Below are 18,423 nucleotides of genomic sequence, written 5' to 3'. Positions count from 1 at the left end.
GGAGGACATGTCACATGGAGGAAGAGAGAGAGAGAGAGAGAGAAATACTGTATTTGATGTGACAGAATGAGGACAATACTGAACAATAACTTACAGGAATAAAGAAATGTAATTCATGCAAATGCCAAACAGGCATAATAAAACCACACCGGATTTAGGCATGTAGCAGTTTGTTTTATTTTGAGTACAGTAAAATGAAAGAAGAAATATAATGACATGTACTGGTAAATAATGTTGGCATGTTTGGAACCGTAAACATATACACATTCACACATATAAGAGAGGAATTTATAAGAACAATATGAAAAGAACAAGGCAATCATTAAATAAATGAGCAAAGTGGTGTTTCTGAAGGCATCATCACACACCAGTGGTCTGACAGTGATGACAAAGGCATGGTCACAAAGGTGGAATCATTTGTGAGAAAAATAAAAATAGGAAAACAACTGTTAGAACACTAAAGGTGGTAAGGACGACCCAGATAACACGCATATTGAGTCCTATTTGGCCATGTGGTTTTGAATGTTAGTTTTGTCATTAGGGTTGTGTTGCTATGCCAGACTGAGGAATGTGTAAGGATGGGTGTTCGGTGCAAACCAGTCTGAACAGGAGAGAGTGGAATCCTAGGGTGAAAATGGCACCTCACCAAGTTTCACATAAAAATCGCAGAAAATAAAAGTACTTATCAATGAAATACAGTATGGTTAGATTACAATTAGAGTAAATATAACTGATATCAACACAAAATTACACTAAGCTGAATAATGGAAACAGTGGTATTCATTGGAATATTATGAGAAAGGAACAATATACTGTGTAAAGCAGACAAAAAAACGATTAAAAATGAACGTCATTTCCATGAAAATAAAGGCAGTGAATTTAAAGCGTGATGCATTTGAGTGACCACTGCCTGGATTTGAAATGTGTTACCAACACCTTGAAATGTATTGGTTTGGTCTTCATGCTGCTGCTACGGTCAATGACCTACTTTACTCTACTGGAAAACGGACAACACCGCAGATTGGGGCATTTCTCTTTTATCCTGCCATCAGGACTGGCCATTTGATCTGTTGCATGTTTATAATACTTAAAACCCTGATTCATAAAATCAGTTTTATTACATTAGTCAGAGATCTGCAAATGCCCCAAATACTAAGCATTTGTAAATGCAGGTGTATAGTTACAGTATTTGTGATTATCATCCTCAATGAAGCGCTCTTGAACGCACACTTATCTGGTGTGCAGGCGAGTTGAGATATCTAATGAATAACATAGGTATAGAGATATTACCTCTCATTCATTCAATTCACCTAAAGGTAAACTAATGGATTTGTGCAAGGATTATACTGTAGGTCCTGGAAGTTGCCCTCCATCCCCTTTAAATTAAGATTAGGGATGGGGTAGAGTAATCTGATCCTAGAACTGCAGTTAAGAGCAACTTCTGCCTAGAGCGTAGGTCCTGTTCTAAGCCATGCGGCCCACGTTAAACTACAGTACTCTAATTATTTAACATGATGAGATACTAGGAATGGAATCTGTGCTTGGCAAACTTTTTACCTCTTTGTTCTTGGTAGTGTGTAATGGTAGTATCTCCAATCATGATCTTAAATCTTCTATTACACTTTAAATCCCTTTGACAAAGAAATAAATTGTAATTTTGATCATATTGTACCCTCATTCTGTGCTTGATAAAATGGTGAGAGTAACTGACAGTGATCTGTAGCTATGCATGCCTATAAAGCAACAAATGCACACAACAAAAACAAACGAGAGCGACATTCACATTTTTTTTGTGTTTTTTTTTGCACTCCGTTTTTAGCCCTAGAGGAACTACATTTTCCACAGCACACTGCTCTGCTACATCATGTCTGATGGGATATGTAGTTCTGTAGAAAGCACTCTCTAAAGGCAGTTAAGGAACTTGTATGTTTGCAGGCACTACAACTCCCAAAGCGCTTCAGGTGCCACCAGCCCACCAGAGCTCAGCCCTATGAGAGGTGCAGGGGAACATGAATTAGTCCACCTTAAACTTTTGTTCAACTCCTCATGCACCGGGGTCAGGGGGTTACACTAAACTCCTGGGAAAAGTTGCCAGTAGGCACAGATCTAGGATCAATTTGCCGTCCCCATACCTAACCCTAATAAGTAGGCGGGACCCAAGATCAGCATCTAGGGGCAACTTCACTTTACCGTTACTATGTCTCAAATACTCTGTAATAGTTCTACTCTTTCCCTTCCGTACCACTGAAAAGTGGAAGGCCTAGACAAATCAAAGTTGTATGGCTAAAACCTTATTAACATGTTTTCCTATTAGTGGAGAGAGAAGAGGACAGGAAACCATCTTTGACTGTTGGGACACAGTCCATGACTAAGCTGTACTTGTGCAAGTCATGCTGGGAGATTTAGCGTAAACAAAAAATGGCCTTGATAACACTGGCATTAACACAAGGGGAGAAGGGGAAAGGAGGAGGAATGGAGGAGGGGAGTCTCTCAGTGCAGTACATTACCTCTGGACTGAGACAGGGGGAATAAGCAGAAAGAGGAGCGAGACATAACGACACACACACACACACACACACACACACTAGGTGCACAAGTAAAGCCCTGTTGCAAAGACAGAATGGTGGAAGCTGAATGGATCCTGTGCCTTGGATTTGGTTCAAAGTTTGACTTGAATAACAGATGTGTCCACCAATCAATGCATAGCCTTGGCCCGCTGGGTGTGGCACTTCATGCACAGGATCCTGCCGTCCAATGGGTAGCAGCCGTCTGCGTCCGCCTCTATGGAGAGGGGGCGGGAACAATCCTGCAAACAGGAAGAGAGATGGAGAGAGAGGCTTCAGGACGTGCAGAAGGTCACTGGAAAACCTTTACATCCAAAACACTCGGGGGACACCCTTCAAACTGTTTAGACATTTAACCATCTCGTCATAATACATCCTTAGGAGTTTATCTTTACATCTGGCACATTCTTTATGTGTTTATAGTACTTTAGATGTAGCATGTCTGTTGTCCTTACCTCACAGCGGTAGCACTTGAGGTGGAAGTTCTTGTCAAGGGCCACGACCCTGACAGTCTCCTGACTGCCGGCGTCAGGAACTATGGGCTCATTACAGCTCACACACAGGGGAGAGAAACGCCTACAGGCAGGGGGACAGAGAGGACATTAGACATGTACCCCCCCCACACACACAATACCTGAGAGAGACATTAGACAGAGAGAGACAAGGAGATGAGAGGACGTACCTGTGGTAGTCTGGGACACAGTATGGGTTGTTGTTGTCGTCAGTGATGAAGGGCGCCCCCTCCAGGCTGCAGGCGCAGGTGCAGCAGCGGAAACAGTGGGCATGGAAACACTGGCCCACCGCCTTCAACACACGGTCTGTAATACGCTCCCCACACCGAGAACACACCGCCAGAGAACTCTGTGGAGACACACAGACAGGAGGGTGAGAGAGAGAGTAAACAAGTTACATGTCTTTGTGTGTGAGAGAGTGAATGAATTACTGTAGGCTTTTTTGTGCATGTAATTGCTGTGTGTGTATATGTGTGTGTACATGTGTGTACTCACAGTGTAGCAGTCCTCACACTGTGGTGTCCCGTCCTTGTCGTAGAACTGCATGCCCTGCAGGGGGCGATGGCAGCTCACACAGCAGAAGCAGTCAGAGTGGAAGAGTTTGTTCATGGCTCTCACTGCAGGCTGGGAACGAGACAGAGCCTCACCACACTTCCCACATACCTCTGAGAGAGAGAGAGAGAGATGAGGAGAGAGAGAGAGAGAGAGAGAGCGCGGAGGGAGAGAGGACGGAGAGAGAGAGGACGGAGAGCGAGAGGATCAAAGTTGGTTGATGCTGACAGAGGCAGAGCTCAGTTAGTCCTATTACACACAGTCATCTAACTAATTACCACAGACACACTGGTCTAGCATCAATGAGAGAGAGGAGGGAGGAGGCTCCTTACTGCCTAATTACACTGATCAATCATTTCCATGAAAGGCCTATCAGAACTACAGCCCAGTCTATCAGAACCACAGCCCAGTCTATCAGAACCACAGCCCAGTCTATCAGAACCACAGCCCAGTCTATCAGAACCACAGCCCAGTCTATCAGAACCACAGCCCAGTCTATCAGAACCAAAAGCATACTGAGATACATAACTCTGTGATGGAGTGCTGTCAGGCAGGAACTGGACAAGATAATGATGCTCTGATAATAGAGTATTATTCTGACACGATGGGTATGGTAGTATGAAACAATGAACTAGTGTAGGTGATGAACGGCGGGTGTGTGTGTGTGTGTACCTGTAGGTGGTGAAGTGATGACAGGAGCGTGTGTGTCCATGTCTTTGATGAATGCATGGGTCATTCTCTCCAGCTCCTCCACCTCCCTCATGGAGAGAGGAACACCTCCACCTGGGACAGAGACAGGCCCAGGGGGCGAGGGCTGGTGGACAGAAAACACACATTACATTACATTTACATTTTAGTCATTTAGCAGACGCTCTTATCCAGAGCGACTTACAGTTAGTGAATACATCTTTTTTTTTTATACTGGCCCCCCGTGGGAATCAAACCCACAACCCTGGCGTTTATGCTCTATCAACTGAGCTACATCCCTGCCGGCCATTCCCTCCCCTACCCTGGACGACGCTGGGCCAATTGTGCGCCGCCCATGAGTCTCCCGGTCGCGGCCGGCTGCGACAGAGCCTGGATTCGAACCAGGATCTCTAGTGGCACAGTTAACACTGCGATGCAGCGATTTAACAGGGGGAGTACTAAACATGCATGCCCACACACTCACCCCAAAGGGTCTCCTAACATACCTTTGATGAAGGGGGAGTTTTCATTGGCTGGCTGTAAGAAGAGGGTGGTGATGTCATCGCTTTGGGCTGAGGAGGGGGCACAGGAGCAGGAAGGGGCAGGCTCACAGTCATCTGAGAGTCAATGGAAGATGGCTTTGAGTGATTGAAGGCTGGGGGAGCCACTTTGTTGGCTGGAGGGGCGGGGGGAGCGGCAGGAGGAGGAGGGAAGGAGCTGGCTGCAGGGGTAGGTTTAGGAGCAAAACCAAATGGAGCCGGGGTGTGGTTCTGGTTCTTCAGCCCCACAGGAGGCACGGGCGTCCCTGTTTTTATGCCCCCAAAAGCCTTAGGAGCCACGAATGGGGCCTTAGCAAATGGCTGAGGTGCAGGCGCAGGAGCTGGGGCGGATGTAGCGTTATTGGCTTGTCGGTGTGTCGTTCGGAGTTTGAGCTCCTCGGCCCAGGGAGCGGGAGGAGGCTTGTCTCCCATCTCTGGAGGGGGGAGGAAGGAGAGGTTGGGCTTGGGAGCGGTGGGGGGAGGACCTGCAAGCTTGGGGGCAGGAGGACGAGGAGCTGAGGACTGACTGGGCAACTGGGGAGACAAGATCAGACAAGAAAACATTACAGGCTATATGTATTGAAGAATTGAAGAGAACTATGGAGACAACGCGCAACAACAAGCTGTTGCATGGACTCAAACCTATTTTTAGACAAAAACATCAGGTACTGAGTGCCCCTCCAGCTATTTTGGAAGTTTTCCTGTTGGAAATACAATGTTCTATACAGTTCTATTTTAAACATTCTAAACAATCCACCCTACTTAACAAGCCGGCTGTGTTTGTAGGAAGGGTGAAAACGGCTAATAGTATCATTCAAGTACAGAATTCAAAAACTTTAAAAGGTTGCAGGTAGCGATTTTCAATCGTATCAAATACTCAACTTCCACAAAGCACAGGCTCTGAGTCATACAGGGGAACTTGAGCTTATCAGTAGTAACGTGTGTCTGACATTTTTATCATGAGCTTGTGCCAACATTTCTCAGCTCCAGTTCCTCCCAGGGGGATAAAAACCCTCCCCATATATGGCTGTTTCCCCAGACCGCTGGCCTGGCCCCACACACACCCACAGGCATGATCACAAGGGAGTAGGCATTGTGTATCTCTCTCTCTCTCTCTCTCTCTCTGTCTGTCTGTCTTGCTTGGTCTCTCTTTCTGTTTGCATCTCTTTCTTTCTTTATATGCATCATTCAGGGTGTGGGTCTCTGCATCACTCACTTCCTTGGTGTGAATCAATCTCTGTTTTTGTGCATCACTCTCTCATTGTCTGTGTGTGTGCAGTAACTAACAGCTTACTCATCCTAGAGCCATCAACCTGAACAGACACAAAACAGCCTGGCATCTGGCCAAATGGTTTCTCCTGACCTGCTCTCTCTCTCCCTCTCTTTCTCGACTCTCCCTCTCTACTTTGGAGGCCCCTTTATTCAAACTTCTCTCTTTTTTCCTCAGCTCTGTTTTCCCTCCCTCCGCATCTCATCTTTGTTTCTCTCCATCTTAGTCCAAGTCTTTCCTACTCCCTCTCTCTGTATCATGCTGTGTCTACTGCAGTCTTTTGTTACATTCAGTTTCCCCTGTTGGTTTACTGACATTGTGTGGTTCTATGACGCTCTACAGCATATGACACTCTACAGCATATGAAGCTGTACAGTATATGAAGCTCTACGGTATATGAAGCTCTACGGTATATGAAGCTCTACGGTATATGAAGCTCTACAGTATATGAGCTCTACAGTATATGAAGCTCTACAGTATATGAGCTCTACAGTATATGAAGCTCTACAGTATATGAAGCTCTACGGTATATGAAGCTCTACGGTATATGATGCTCTACAGTATATGAAGCTCTACAGTATATGAGCTCTACAGTATATGAAGCTCTACAGTATATGAAGCTCTACAGTATATGAAGCTCTACAGTATATGAAGCTCTACGGCATATGAAGCTCTACGGTATATGAAGCTCTACAGCATATGAAGCTCTACGGCATATGAAGCTCTACAGTATATGAGCTCTACAGTATATGAAGCTCTACAGTATATGAAGCTCTACAGTATATGAAGCTCTACAGTATATGAAGCTCTACGGCATATGAAGCTCTACGGTATATGAAGCTCTACAGCATATGAAGCTCTACGGCATATGAAGCTCTACAGTATATGAGCTCTACAGTATATGAAGCTCTACAGTATATGAAGCTCTACAGTATATGAAGCTCTACGGTATATGAAGCTCTACGGCATATGAAGCTCTACGGTATATGAAGCTCTACAGTATATGAAGCTCTACAGTATATGAAGCTCTACAGTATATGAAGCTCTACAGTATATGAAGCTCTACGGCATATGAAGCTCTACGGTATATGAAGCTCTACAGTATATGAAATACATCCCCTCCTCCCCCTTTCTTGCCCTTCTCTGTACCTTGGGGTTGAAGGGTCCTATGGTCTCCATCTCAGACAGAAGGTCAGTTAGAGAGTCCAGCTGTTTGTCAAAACTAGTCTGCTTTGTCAACCGCTGTGGGAGAGAGAGAAAGGGACAGACAGAGTGAGGGATTGTGAAAGAGTGAGAAAGAAGGGGGGCGGAGAGAGCGAGAGAGGATGATGATTGTTAAATCAACAGGCTGAATCTTGACTTTAAATATGTATGCAAACTCGAACTGCCACCTAAATCATACATTTGTGTCAATGGGGAATGTGCACAGAAGTGTACTGATAGAACAGCATGTAACTGATTTGCATGGATCAGAACTTAAGCACGTTAGGCAATAGACATCCACATCTGCTTATTGAGGACATCCCCCATGGTAGCAGATATGTGGATGAGAGTTCTGGCTGTCATCCAACACAATTACACCAATACAATGACAGGTGCTTTGGGACCTTTAGGAAAGTACTATATTACAAAACGCATTACATTATTATGATTATTAACCCAGACTCACCTGAGAATTCTCCCCAGCACTGGGGACACTGCTGGGACCAGAGACTGGGAGAGGGGGAGGGGGTGGTGGAGGAGGGGGAGGGGGAGATGGGGAACGGGGGAGACAGACATTCTCCTCAGGCGGGGCGGGGGGGAGGGGCAGGTCATCCACAGCGGGAGGGGGAGGGGCAGGGAAGGCAGGGGGAGGGGCATCAGACGCTGGGGGTGTGGTTGCACAATTTGGAGGAGGGGCTGGCAGCTCATCGTCCAACGGAGGAGGAGGGGGCGGGAAGTCTAATAGAAACGGGTAGGGGTGATTGGTTAAAACAAAGGCATGGCAATCAAATGGTTTCTAAATGTTCTGTAATTCATTCAAAACCTGTCATCTATTCAATGCACCCACCCAGCCATTCGCTCAAGGGAACTCCATGACAATACCGTTTTTACACACAGAGACAGTGAAATGATACTGTCAAGAAAATAGACTTAAAGGGATAAGTAGATGGGTAAGTAGAAAAACGGCTTAATTGCCAGAATCTCGCACTATCCTTTTAAATGCAGTGATTGGAGTGTGAGAGTAACAGGAGGGGTGAGTTTTATTGATGGGATGAGGGCCATGTTGCAGTCTACCAATCTGTTGGGTTGCTAACACCAGGCTCAAACTCTGGGATCCAAAATCCTTGTTTTATCAGAAACACAGCTAAATACTTATAACTAAATAATAACATGCTTGATGCTTCTATTGCGAGATAAGTCTGGTCCTAAAACAACCCCAAGCCACTTCCCCTAACCCCTACACTGGGCTTAGGGGACCCTTCACCATATTGTTTACACCTATCCAGTTACTTCACATCTGCACTGTGAAGGGAAAGAGTTTAAGTGAAGGAGTTAGGGGTCACTTTGAACCAGACAACTAGATTTTTACAAAATGACAAACGAAAAGGGCCAATCACCTTCGCAGAGCGATGGTGGGGGTGGAGGCATCACTCCAACTCGACCAATGACAGCTGTGCCGACACCGCGTGTTGAGGAGACCACACTGGGGGGAGGAGAGGGACCTGGGGGAGGAGTTGAGCCTGGAGGAGGCGACGGGTCGGACTGGCTTTTGGGGCGTGGCGGGTTGACCGAGGCAAACTTCTTTGGCTGGTTGTAGAAGGAGGGGGTGGTGACTTTGAGGTTGATGGAGGAAGTCACCATGAAGGGCTTACTGCTGCTGGAGTCAGCCATGTTGTCTCTTTACTATCTGAGGAGAGAAGAGGACAGCTGCTCTTTATGAGAATATTGGTTTATTAGAACGATTTAGAAGAGGACAAACACAATCCATTCCAAATCAATATCAACTCAAATGAGCTGTAGGGAGGCTGCCAACTCTTAGAGAGATAGCTGTATTACAGAGGAGGTCTATCAAACCTGGAGCCCAGCTGTAAAAGGGATAACAGTGACCGAAGCTAAAATAAACCTTTGATATATAATGAACCATGGAGCATTAGCTTATCTGAGGCGAGCACACAGAGCTTTTGAAACAGTAGGGGAATATTTTTCTTTGGTGAATTAGTGGGGACACATCAACCAAGGACCTAACAAACCCACAGCCTAACTACAGGAGCACACACACCTCTGAAAGACCGTGGCTGCTTTACACAGTACCTCGCCCTAGATTGTAAATACACACTAGCCACTCCTTAGGCTCAGTAAGGAGAGAGGCATACCGTAAACATAGCGTCACTTATAGCTGCTTCAAGGTCAACTCTCAGTATGAAACCGTTCACTGTAATAAAAACTGTTAAGAACTACAGCATGGTTTACTATAGGAATGACCGGGTCATTGAGCTATGTCAAGGAGAGGGTCATTCAATGGGTTAGCTGAAATATTTACCTCACACGTGTTTGTTACAAATGTTGACGTTACCTCAGCGGCTCTCTCAGATTCCTCACAAAATCAGAATGCGTTTCCCCAAACGCCTGTGGCCCTGTAGGTGACCCCTGGTTAAACAGAGACGTGGCTCTCGTCCTCTCTTTCTCAGTACCTGTCTAACATTACTTTCAGCTAGATGTGAGGCTGTTATAGTGCCCTACAGAGTATCTATATAAATAACGGCATTGATGGGTCCTAGCCAGTGCCTCACCACTGGCGCTGGATCGTAAATAAGCCGAATGGGTTATGACTAGAAACATGGTTTTGTCCATAATGTGAAATCCTTTTGTTAGATCACAGAGCAACAACATATTTAGGAACCGTTGCCATAGTGATAATATACATTGGTTCTCTCAGGCCTGGTTTGTTTTGGATGTAAAAGCTGGGCCCCAGAACTAGCCTAGTACGTGCTGTGATGTGGGTTCATGATGCAGGTGACTGATTTCTTTCTCCATGATCAGAATCAGCCTTTAGACGAGGAATCATTTCCCACTCAGGCTTGACTTTAATGTTACGTCATGTCCGTTTCATAAGAGTCTTAACGTAACTTCCTTCCCAGTGTTACCAGATTTCTATTAAATATGACCTATAATTAATTATAATCTCAGTGAAATAGTTATTTTATTTGTATTAAGTATGTTAAAAAGCAGCTTTTCTGTGTTGGAATGGTGTGGGTGTACCCCAACAACAGAATGGTGTGGGTGGTGTATACCGGTCATTAAAAATATTAATGCAAGTAGATCGCTGACTGGCAAGCTCAGCCAATCCGCCAATGAGCCAACATGACATAATGTTCTAGGAGTAAATAGCAGGCACATTATTTAAACGGTCTGTGAAATACAAGTTGGATGTTGGTTTTTTAAAGTGTTTTTTCTCCAATTTATGTTTTGGCCACAAATATCAGTATAGGACAAGTCAACAACATAATTTGGGTATGAGCTAACAGAATATGAACTTTAAAAAGTATTTCTTAAATAGTTTATCAGTTTGAAATTGAGGTTGGTGGGCATTTTGAGGTTTCCACATTGCATGTAGCTGTGACTTGGGGGACACAAGTTCTGACAAGATAAAGACATCAACAGTGGGTGAAAGTATTCCTGATATGCTGACGAAGGCCTCACCACAGAGTCTGAAGAAAAAAACACAGGAAGTAAGCTAACTTTCTTTCTTAGGATCCTCTGTAAAACACAGCGTTTTCTATATTTCACTCACAACTTCTTACTTTAACAGTTAAAATACTGACAGGAAGCCAAAGAGAGAAGTTATCATATTTGCACTCACAAGCCCCTTCAAAGTGAGCAACAAAAAGCCACAAACTGCTAAATCTTCACTTTTCTTTTTTCAAAATAAATAAATAATGCAGAGAAGAGCAGGATGAAATATTAAAAGGAAAATGACCAAAGGGGACATCAACCAATCTGGTTGCCCACCCTAGCACAGCTTGCTATAGGCTGTAGGCTAGCTAGCGGCCTTATTTATAAAACACCCATGGGACCAGGACAGATGGAAAGAGGGGGGTAGATGGACAAACGGACACACAAAGTGGTCTTAGAAACTGGCTGTATAAGTCCAACACTCCACTGACAAAGCTTTGGCTCCTCTCTGTGATGAAAGAAATAGCCTACACCAAGCAGAGCAGACCTCCCCTGTAATATCCTCAGTCAGACAGAAACCTGTTGAAACCTCTGCTAACGAGGGCCAGGGCGTTGGATACCAGCAGACTGTTCAGTTCTGTGGAAAATATTTATTTGCTTTGATCTGTAATGGCTTTCTACCTTTCTAGAGAGCCAGTGCTCTACACCAAGTGGAGGCAGAGAACTAGGCTTATTGGTTCTACATTTTTACATTTTAGTCATTTAGCAGACGCTCTTATCCAGAGCGACTTACAGTTAGTGAATGCATACGTTTTTTTTCTCATACTGGCCCCGCATGGGAAACGAACCCACATCCCTGCCGGCCAAACCCTCCCCTACCTTGGACGACACTGGACCAATTGTGTGCCGCCCATGGGTCTCCTGGTTGCGGCCGGCTGCGACAGAGCCTGGACTCGAACCAGGATCTCTAGTGGCACAGCTAGACCACTGCGCCACTCGGGAGTCGGTTCTAGTGCTCTCATTTAAAAGTGTCTCATTATATTAGATAGCATACTGTAGAAAAGCTCTAGGGATAATGCATGAGACAGTCACGGGACTGAGACATGCTAGGGGCAAACGTTCCTCATCATGTCCCTGGAAATTATTCTAAATCAGAAATAGACCACCCTATTTGAGGAATTAGCCCATTTCAAACCAAATACTGCTATAAACAAAGTAATTTTTTATGATGTATTATTTTAATTCACTATTCAGCCAACTGTAAAGGCATTGACAAAAAACATTCCCCACAGATTCCATGTGGCTGTAGACCTGGCTAATGGTTTTATATGGTGAGGTCAGCTGTAGCCTCCTCCCCAACAGTCCCCTAAGCCTAACTAAAGTAAACTGAACCATATGAAATTTGATCCAGAGATGATGAGACCCATGGTGAGAACGTTTGGCACATCAGTTGAGTGACATCATCAACACCATCGTCTGCTTTTTCCTCTATGTCTCTCTTCTGCTCCCCCTTTCTCCCCCTAAATCACTCTCTACCTCAACCCCCAATCTCCCTCCTCTCATTTCAGTTGGATGACATCACCAGGGTCTGCATTTCATCATCTTAACTAGTTTTACAGCTTGGCTGTGAGGCGAAATCATGTGTATAGAGAGCGCTGAACTCATGCAACCCATCTACTGTAAATAATAGCTCATAGCTTATTGAGTACATTATGATTTCCACATGGTCGTAGGTCTACAAACGAGTATTAGAAGACAATTAATTTGGTAGAGATGATATTTGAGATGGCTTGCAAGGCCCAGACATGGACTGAAATACATTTCCACCAAGCGAAGCGTCATTCTGTGTTGGATGTGAATGGGTGGGACTATAACACTAAACACTGTTCTTTTATCAGTGGGTGTTTTGTCTAAGTGCTCACCAGACACACCATCACTCAGAGTTGATACAAACAACACGAACAATAGATCCAGTGCCAAACCAGTAAGAACACTACAGTGACAAGCCTACAAGCTGCTAGAGGGCGAAAGCTTTGGAATCCAGATGCTGAGTATAAAACAGGTAGAAGCACTTGATTCTTAAAGGCACTCTTGAACTAGGGCTGGGAATTGCCAGGGACCTCAAGATATGATATTATCACGATGCTTAGGCAACGATACAATATGTATTACGATTCTCACGATTCTATATGTATTGCAATTCGATACTGTGATTTCATTGCGACTCAATGTTCCAAACATATTGCTCACCATATGTCTGCTGCAGAAGGACAAGAGAGAGCCATGAGAAAACAAGTTTTGATCAGTCATAGAAATAAAAGCACTGAAAACAAATTGTCTCCCTATTTAAAAAGAAGATGGAGTACAAGCTATGAAGGAAAAATACTGGAGTTTTGGTGCAGGTACAGCCAACTAGCGCAAAAATAATATTGCGATATAGTCCATACAATACATCATCAAAAAAGAATATCCCGATATGTAACTGTATCAATTCCCCTAACACTTAACCCTATCCCCTAACGTAACCATAACCCTAAATCAACAACAAAATACTTACTTGTTCATCAGCTCTGACACCAGTGTTGTTCTCTCTAGCATGGCCATCTAGTGACTAACCTATTGTTGCTAAAGCTCCATTGTTGTCCCTGAGTTTCAGGACAGACACGCCCAGCTCTGTCTGTGACTGTCTGTCTGGGGGAGTTACTCATGCAGTGACAAAGCTCCTAATTGATTCTGATCTTACAGGTCACTAGCCTGTCAGAGGGGACTGGGATCTCCCTCACAGCTTGGCAGTAGTACTAGGTTAGGCTATCCTGACTGAGTGAATGGGTGACGTATGACATTAATTGTATCTTACAGCGATCTTATAGAGGTCAAATGGCTATGGCATGCTTGTGAATGGAATCCCCAGACTCCCACCCAAATAGTCACGCACACAGACGTAGTAAGACCTAGCCTGCTTTACTCTGAACAAGCAAGTTTAATGACAAGTGACAAGGGGAAAGAGTTAAGGGGAGAGAGATTTGGAGACATGTTAGGCATTAAGCTATATGAGGATAGCCTGGGTACCAGTCGGTTTGTGCCATCATTCGACTCAGGGCTCTAAAGTGCGATTGATTTGGTTGCAAATGCAACAAGTCTTATTTTAGGAGCACTGTGTGACTAGGAAAAAAATCAGTGGAAGGCCCAAAAAAATGTCTACGCCTCCAGCCTCCCAAATCAGACTGTTCTCTCTACTACCGCATGGCAAGCGGTACCGATGCACCAAATCTGGAACCAACAGGACCCTGAACAGCTTCTACCCCCAAGTCATAAGACTGCTAAATAGTTAGTTAAATAGTTAACCAAATAGCTACCTGGACTATCTGCATTGACCCTTTCTGTACTACCTTTTGACTCATCACATTCGCTGCTGCTACTGTTTATTATCTATCCTGTTGCATAGTCACTATATTCCTAGTTAAATATATACACATATCTACCTCAATTATCTTGTACCACTGCACATCGACTCAGTACTGGAACCCCTTGTATATTGCCAAGTTATCGTTACTCATTGTGTATTATTAAGTGTTTTACTTTTCTATTATTTCAACAACAAAAATCTCTCTGTATTGTTGGGAAGGGCCCGTAAGCATTTCACTGTTAGTCTACACCTGTTGTTTATGAAGCATGTGACTAATAACATTTGATTTGGCCGTGACACTTTGCTTCTTGAAAGTCCAATATCTTGAAAAACTTCACTGCTGACATGCAAAACATTTTGACTGAATCAACAGTGGACTAATGAAAAAAATACCAAAATAGTTTTTAAAAAGAGCCTTTTAATTGCATTTTTGTCTGTGGGGCTGGAAAACTACCACAGCACTCAAAGTTTTAAATCCATAATCTGTCTTTACATTTTAGCCAGTGGGTTTGTGTGAGAACAACCATCTTGTCAAACAATGGAATCACATTTTGGATGACACAACAGCTGGTAGTTGCTTGATGGATAACCCTGCTAGACACCATGACCACCCTATTGCATTAGTGCCCCACCCACCTCTTCGCAAACCTCTGATTAGCTATGGTAGGTAGCTGTCTGCTAGGCTCAAGACAGCTAAGAACAACTGAGCACACATAATGTACAAAATATCCGACGGTCATCAATGAATCATCCATGTAGTCATAGCTAGCTAAGTAAAGTCTGTCGAACTCAAATTCAAGAGGATTGCGGTATGTCTCAATCAGTGTGACATTGATAGCCCTGGGTTAGCATTAACCTGCATACAACCTAGTGTTGAAAACTTCAAAACGGCAAATGTATCTAATAGCATAGAAAAGCGTACGCTAGCTAGAAATGATGGCTAGTTAGTTTGTGCACTCACCTAACGTTATCCTTTTGCTGGCTAGCGGCTTCCCCTACAGTTGGTAGCTAGCCAGGGAGGTTGTAGAAGGCTAACGTTACTTCCTTGCCTCTCTCTACTTCGATGACACGGTCTATCGTCCCCAACCGGCCCCTTTCTATTTATTCTTCAACGATAGGTCTATCTGTACCCTAAATGGATGTTGCCATCACCCTGTCTATTTTTCAAAGGAATGTGAGATTTCTGTCTGGCTAGCCAGCCAGCTAACTTTTCACCCAAAGCTGTACTTCCGGTTACAGCTTCCGCATTTTTGTTTGTGGTGAGCAAGCGCCTATCTATCAAATGCTGTAAACGTGTAAATGCGCCCCTTGCACAAGGATTGCTCAGTGGACTAAAAAGCGGAACACCACCCACCTTAGATGAGTAATAATCGTACCAGGCACTTTGTTAGTGTTATTTCATACATTTTCTTAACTGTTGAAACTCTGCAATGCACCAAAACTATATATAGCATAATCTGATTACAACATTGCTTAGACCGAAATGATAAAGCTACAAAATGTTTCATAGAGATAACTTGTCAGATGTCAAACATTTGTGCTGCCACTATTAAATGAACAACTGTTATCTATCAATAACTCATATAATCAGTGTAAAATCTGTTCTTACCTATGTGTGCAGTTGGGAGAGCAAATTATTACCCTCCCCTACAGTGTCTCTCTCTTTTTCCCTGGCAACAGATCCAAACCGAGACAGAAAGTGTGCTTGTTAACTTTCCTCTCCCCCTCTCTCTCAGTTCCCCTACAGCTGTTAGACCCTCCCCCTCTCTCTCTCCTCCCCCTCTCCATGGAAAAGGAATGACACCATCCTTCCAAACAAGTTCTTTCTCGTTGGACGTTCTCTCGGGATGTGAATATTACTATGTAAACACCACCTCTCTCTCTCACTCTCTCGCTCTCTTTCTCTCTCTCTCTTTCTCTTTCTATCTAATTGTGTATGTTCGTAAAAACTGCTGTATGGCAGTAGTCCCTGTCTTTCCTCTCTGTTTCTCCCTGTCTCTCTCTCTCTGGATTCTTGCAACATTCTTTATTCTATGACATCAACGCTGCCTGCCTTACCTTGTAAGGTCAGAGAGAGAGGGAATGAGTGTGAGGGAGGGAGGGAAGGAGAGATAATGGAGGTAAAGGCTTGATTAGGTACGGACACTAAAATGGTTGGGGGACACTAAAATGACTGGGGGACACAAGGGAAAGAGAAAGGCCACAGCACACAGACAGTACTAAGAAAACACTACTGAACTCTGTATCCATCATACAGTGGGGGAAAAAAGTAATTAGTCAGCCACCAATTGTGCAAGTTCTCCCACTTAAAAAGATGAGAGAGGCCTGTAATTTTCATCATAGGTACACGTCAACTATGACAGACAAAATGAGATTTTTTTCCCCCAGATAATCACATTGTAGGATTTTTAATGAATTTATTTGCAAATTATGGTGGAAAATAAGTATTTGGTCAATAACAAAAGTTTCTCAATACTTTGTTATATACCCTTTGTTGGCAATGACACAGGTCAAACGTTTTCTGTAAGTCTTCACAAGGTTTTCACACACTGTTGCTGGTATTTTGGCCCATTCCTCCATGCAGATCTCCTCTAGAGCAGTGATGTTTTGGGGCTGTCGCTGGGCAACACAGACTTTCAACTCCCTCCAAAGATTTTCTATGGGGTTGAGATCTGGAGACTGGCTAGGCCACTCCAGGACCTTGAAATGCTTCTTACGAAGCCACTCCTTTGTTGCCTGGGCGGTGTGTTTGGGATCATTGTCATGCTGAAAGACCCAGCCACGTTTCATCTTCAATGCCCTTGCTGATGGAAGGAGGTTTTCACTCAAAATCTCACGATACATGGCCCCATTCATTCTTTCCTTTACACGGATCAGTCGTCCTGGTCCCTTTGCAGAAAAACAGCCCCAAAGCATGATGTTTCCACCCCCATGCTTCACAGTGGGGGAAAAAAGTATTTAGTCAGCCACCAATTGTGCAAGTTCTCCCACTTAAAAAGATGAGAGAGACCTGTAATTTTAATCATAGGTACACGTCAACTATGACAGACAAAATGAGAAAAAAAAATCCAGAAAATCACATTGTAGGATTTTTTATGAATTTATTTGCAAATTATGGTGGAAAATAAGTATTTGGTCAATAACAAAAGTTTCTCAATACTTTGTTATATACCCTTTGTTGGCAATGACACAGGTCAAACGTTTTCTGTAAGTCTTCACAAGGTTTTCACACACTGTTGCTGTCAAGGCGTGCTGAAGGTGGGTGTGGTGTATGAATCATGCGCAGGACGCAGAGGCTCAGTCCAAAGGCTTTAGTGCAATATATATCAAAGACGGAAGCACAATAAGCCCGAAGGCGAATACACGGCGCACACAGGCGACAAAACAAACGGCGCACAAACATGTGCAACATAACCTCTCCAAAACACTGGAGGGAAAAAGTAGCTCCAAACACGAAACAGAAGCGCAATCACACACAACGACAAGCACACACAACGAGAACTAAATAGGACACTAACGAGGACTAACAAGACACAGGTGTACAACATCCAGACAAAACCAAACGAACATGAAACATAGATCGGTGGCAGCTAGTACTCCGGGGACGACGACCGCCGAAGCCTGCCCGAACCAGGAGGAGGAGCAGCCTCGGCCGTAACCGTGACAGTACCCCCCCCCTTGACGCGCGGCTCCAGCCGTGCGCCGACCCCGGCCTCGGGGACGACCAGGAGGACGCGGAGCAGGGCGCGCGGGATGGTCCCGGTGGAACTCCGACAGGAGAGATGGGTCTAGGATGTCCCTCCGCGGCACCCAGCACCGCTCCTCCGGGCCGTACCCCTCCCACTCCACGAGATACTGGAGACCCCCCATCCGGCGTCTAGAGTCCAAGATGGACCGAACGGTGTACGCCGGAGCCCCCTCGATGTCCAGTGGGGGCGGAGGAGTCTCCCCTATCTCATTGTCCTGGAGTGGACCAGCTACCACCGGCCTGAGAAGAGACACATGGAACGAGGGGTTAATATTCTTATACTCAACAGGTAGATGTAACCTATAACACACCTCGTTCAATCTTCTCAGGACTTTAAAGGGCCCCACAAACCGCCGACCCAGCTTCCGGCAGGGCAGGCAGAGGGGTAGGTTCCTGGTAGAGAGCCAGACTCGATCTCCGGGTGCGTACACCGGCCCCTCACTGCGGTGGAGATCGGCGCTCGCCTTGTGACGAAGGACGGCCCGCTGC

General features: G+C 44.8%; 1 protein-coding gene across 3 annotated transcripts; it reads right to left on the bottom strand.

Moving 5' to 3' along the window:
- Positions 1 to 153: 153 nt before the first annotated feature.
- Positions 154 to 15,878, bottom strand: LOC311140490 (zyxin-like). 3 transcript variants are annotated; one of them, XM_084175567.1, is made up of 10 exons: positions 15,796 to 15,878; positions 8,725 to 9,014; positions 7,794 to 8,065; positions 7,274 to 7,366; positions 4,822 to 5,388; positions 4,301 to 4,442; positions 3,572 to 3,741; positions 3,247 to 3,425; positions 3,020 to 3,140; positions 154 to 2,806 (listed from the first exon to the last, which is right to left on the bottom strand). In XM_084175567.1, exons 2-10 carry the CDS (start codon positions 8,996 to 8,998, stop codon positions 2,696 to 2,698), a joined length of 1,929 nt encoding a protein of 642 aa, XP_084031693.1. In that variant the 5' UTR covers positions 8,999 to 9,014; positions 15,796 to 15,878; the 3' UTR covers positions 154 to 2,695. The 3 variants fall into 3 exon arrangements, with proteins under 3 accessions (XP_084031693.1, XP_084031694.1, XP_084031695.1); XM_084175568.1 differs by having other exon boundaries at positions 8,725 to 9,034; positions 15,796 to 15,868; XM_084175569.1 differs by lacking the exon at positions 15,796 to 15,878 and adding an exon at positions 15,148 to 15,444.
- Between the last annotated feature and the right edge of the window lie 2,545 nt (positions 15,879 to 18,423).

Source organism: Coregonus lavaretus (assembly GCF_964263955.1).
Source record: "Coregonus lavaretus genome assembly, chromosome: 13".
Taxonomy (NCBI): domain Eukaryota; kingdom Metazoa; phylum Chordata; class Actinopteri; order Salmoniformes; family Salmonidae; genus Coregonus; species Coregonus lavaretus.
Note: the sequence above shows the minus strand (reverse complement) of the source record. Positions and strands in the feature narration are given on the sequence as shown.

Bases quoted from the DNA above. Each gene is read 5' to 3' on its own strand.
- LOC311140490 (XM_084175567.1), bottom strand. From the start codon at position 8,998: ATGGCTGACTCCAGCAGCAGTAAGCCCTTCATGGTGACTTCCTCCATC. The intron at 7,367-7,793 runs GTGAGTCTGGGT...TCTCTCCCACAG, and splicing joins GTGCTGGGGAGAATTCTCAG to CGGTTGACAAAGCAGACTAG. The intron at 4,443-4,821 runs GTATGTTAGGAG...TCTGTCCACCAG, and splicing joins AAACTCCCCCTTCATCAAAG to CCCTCGCCCCCTGGGCCTGT.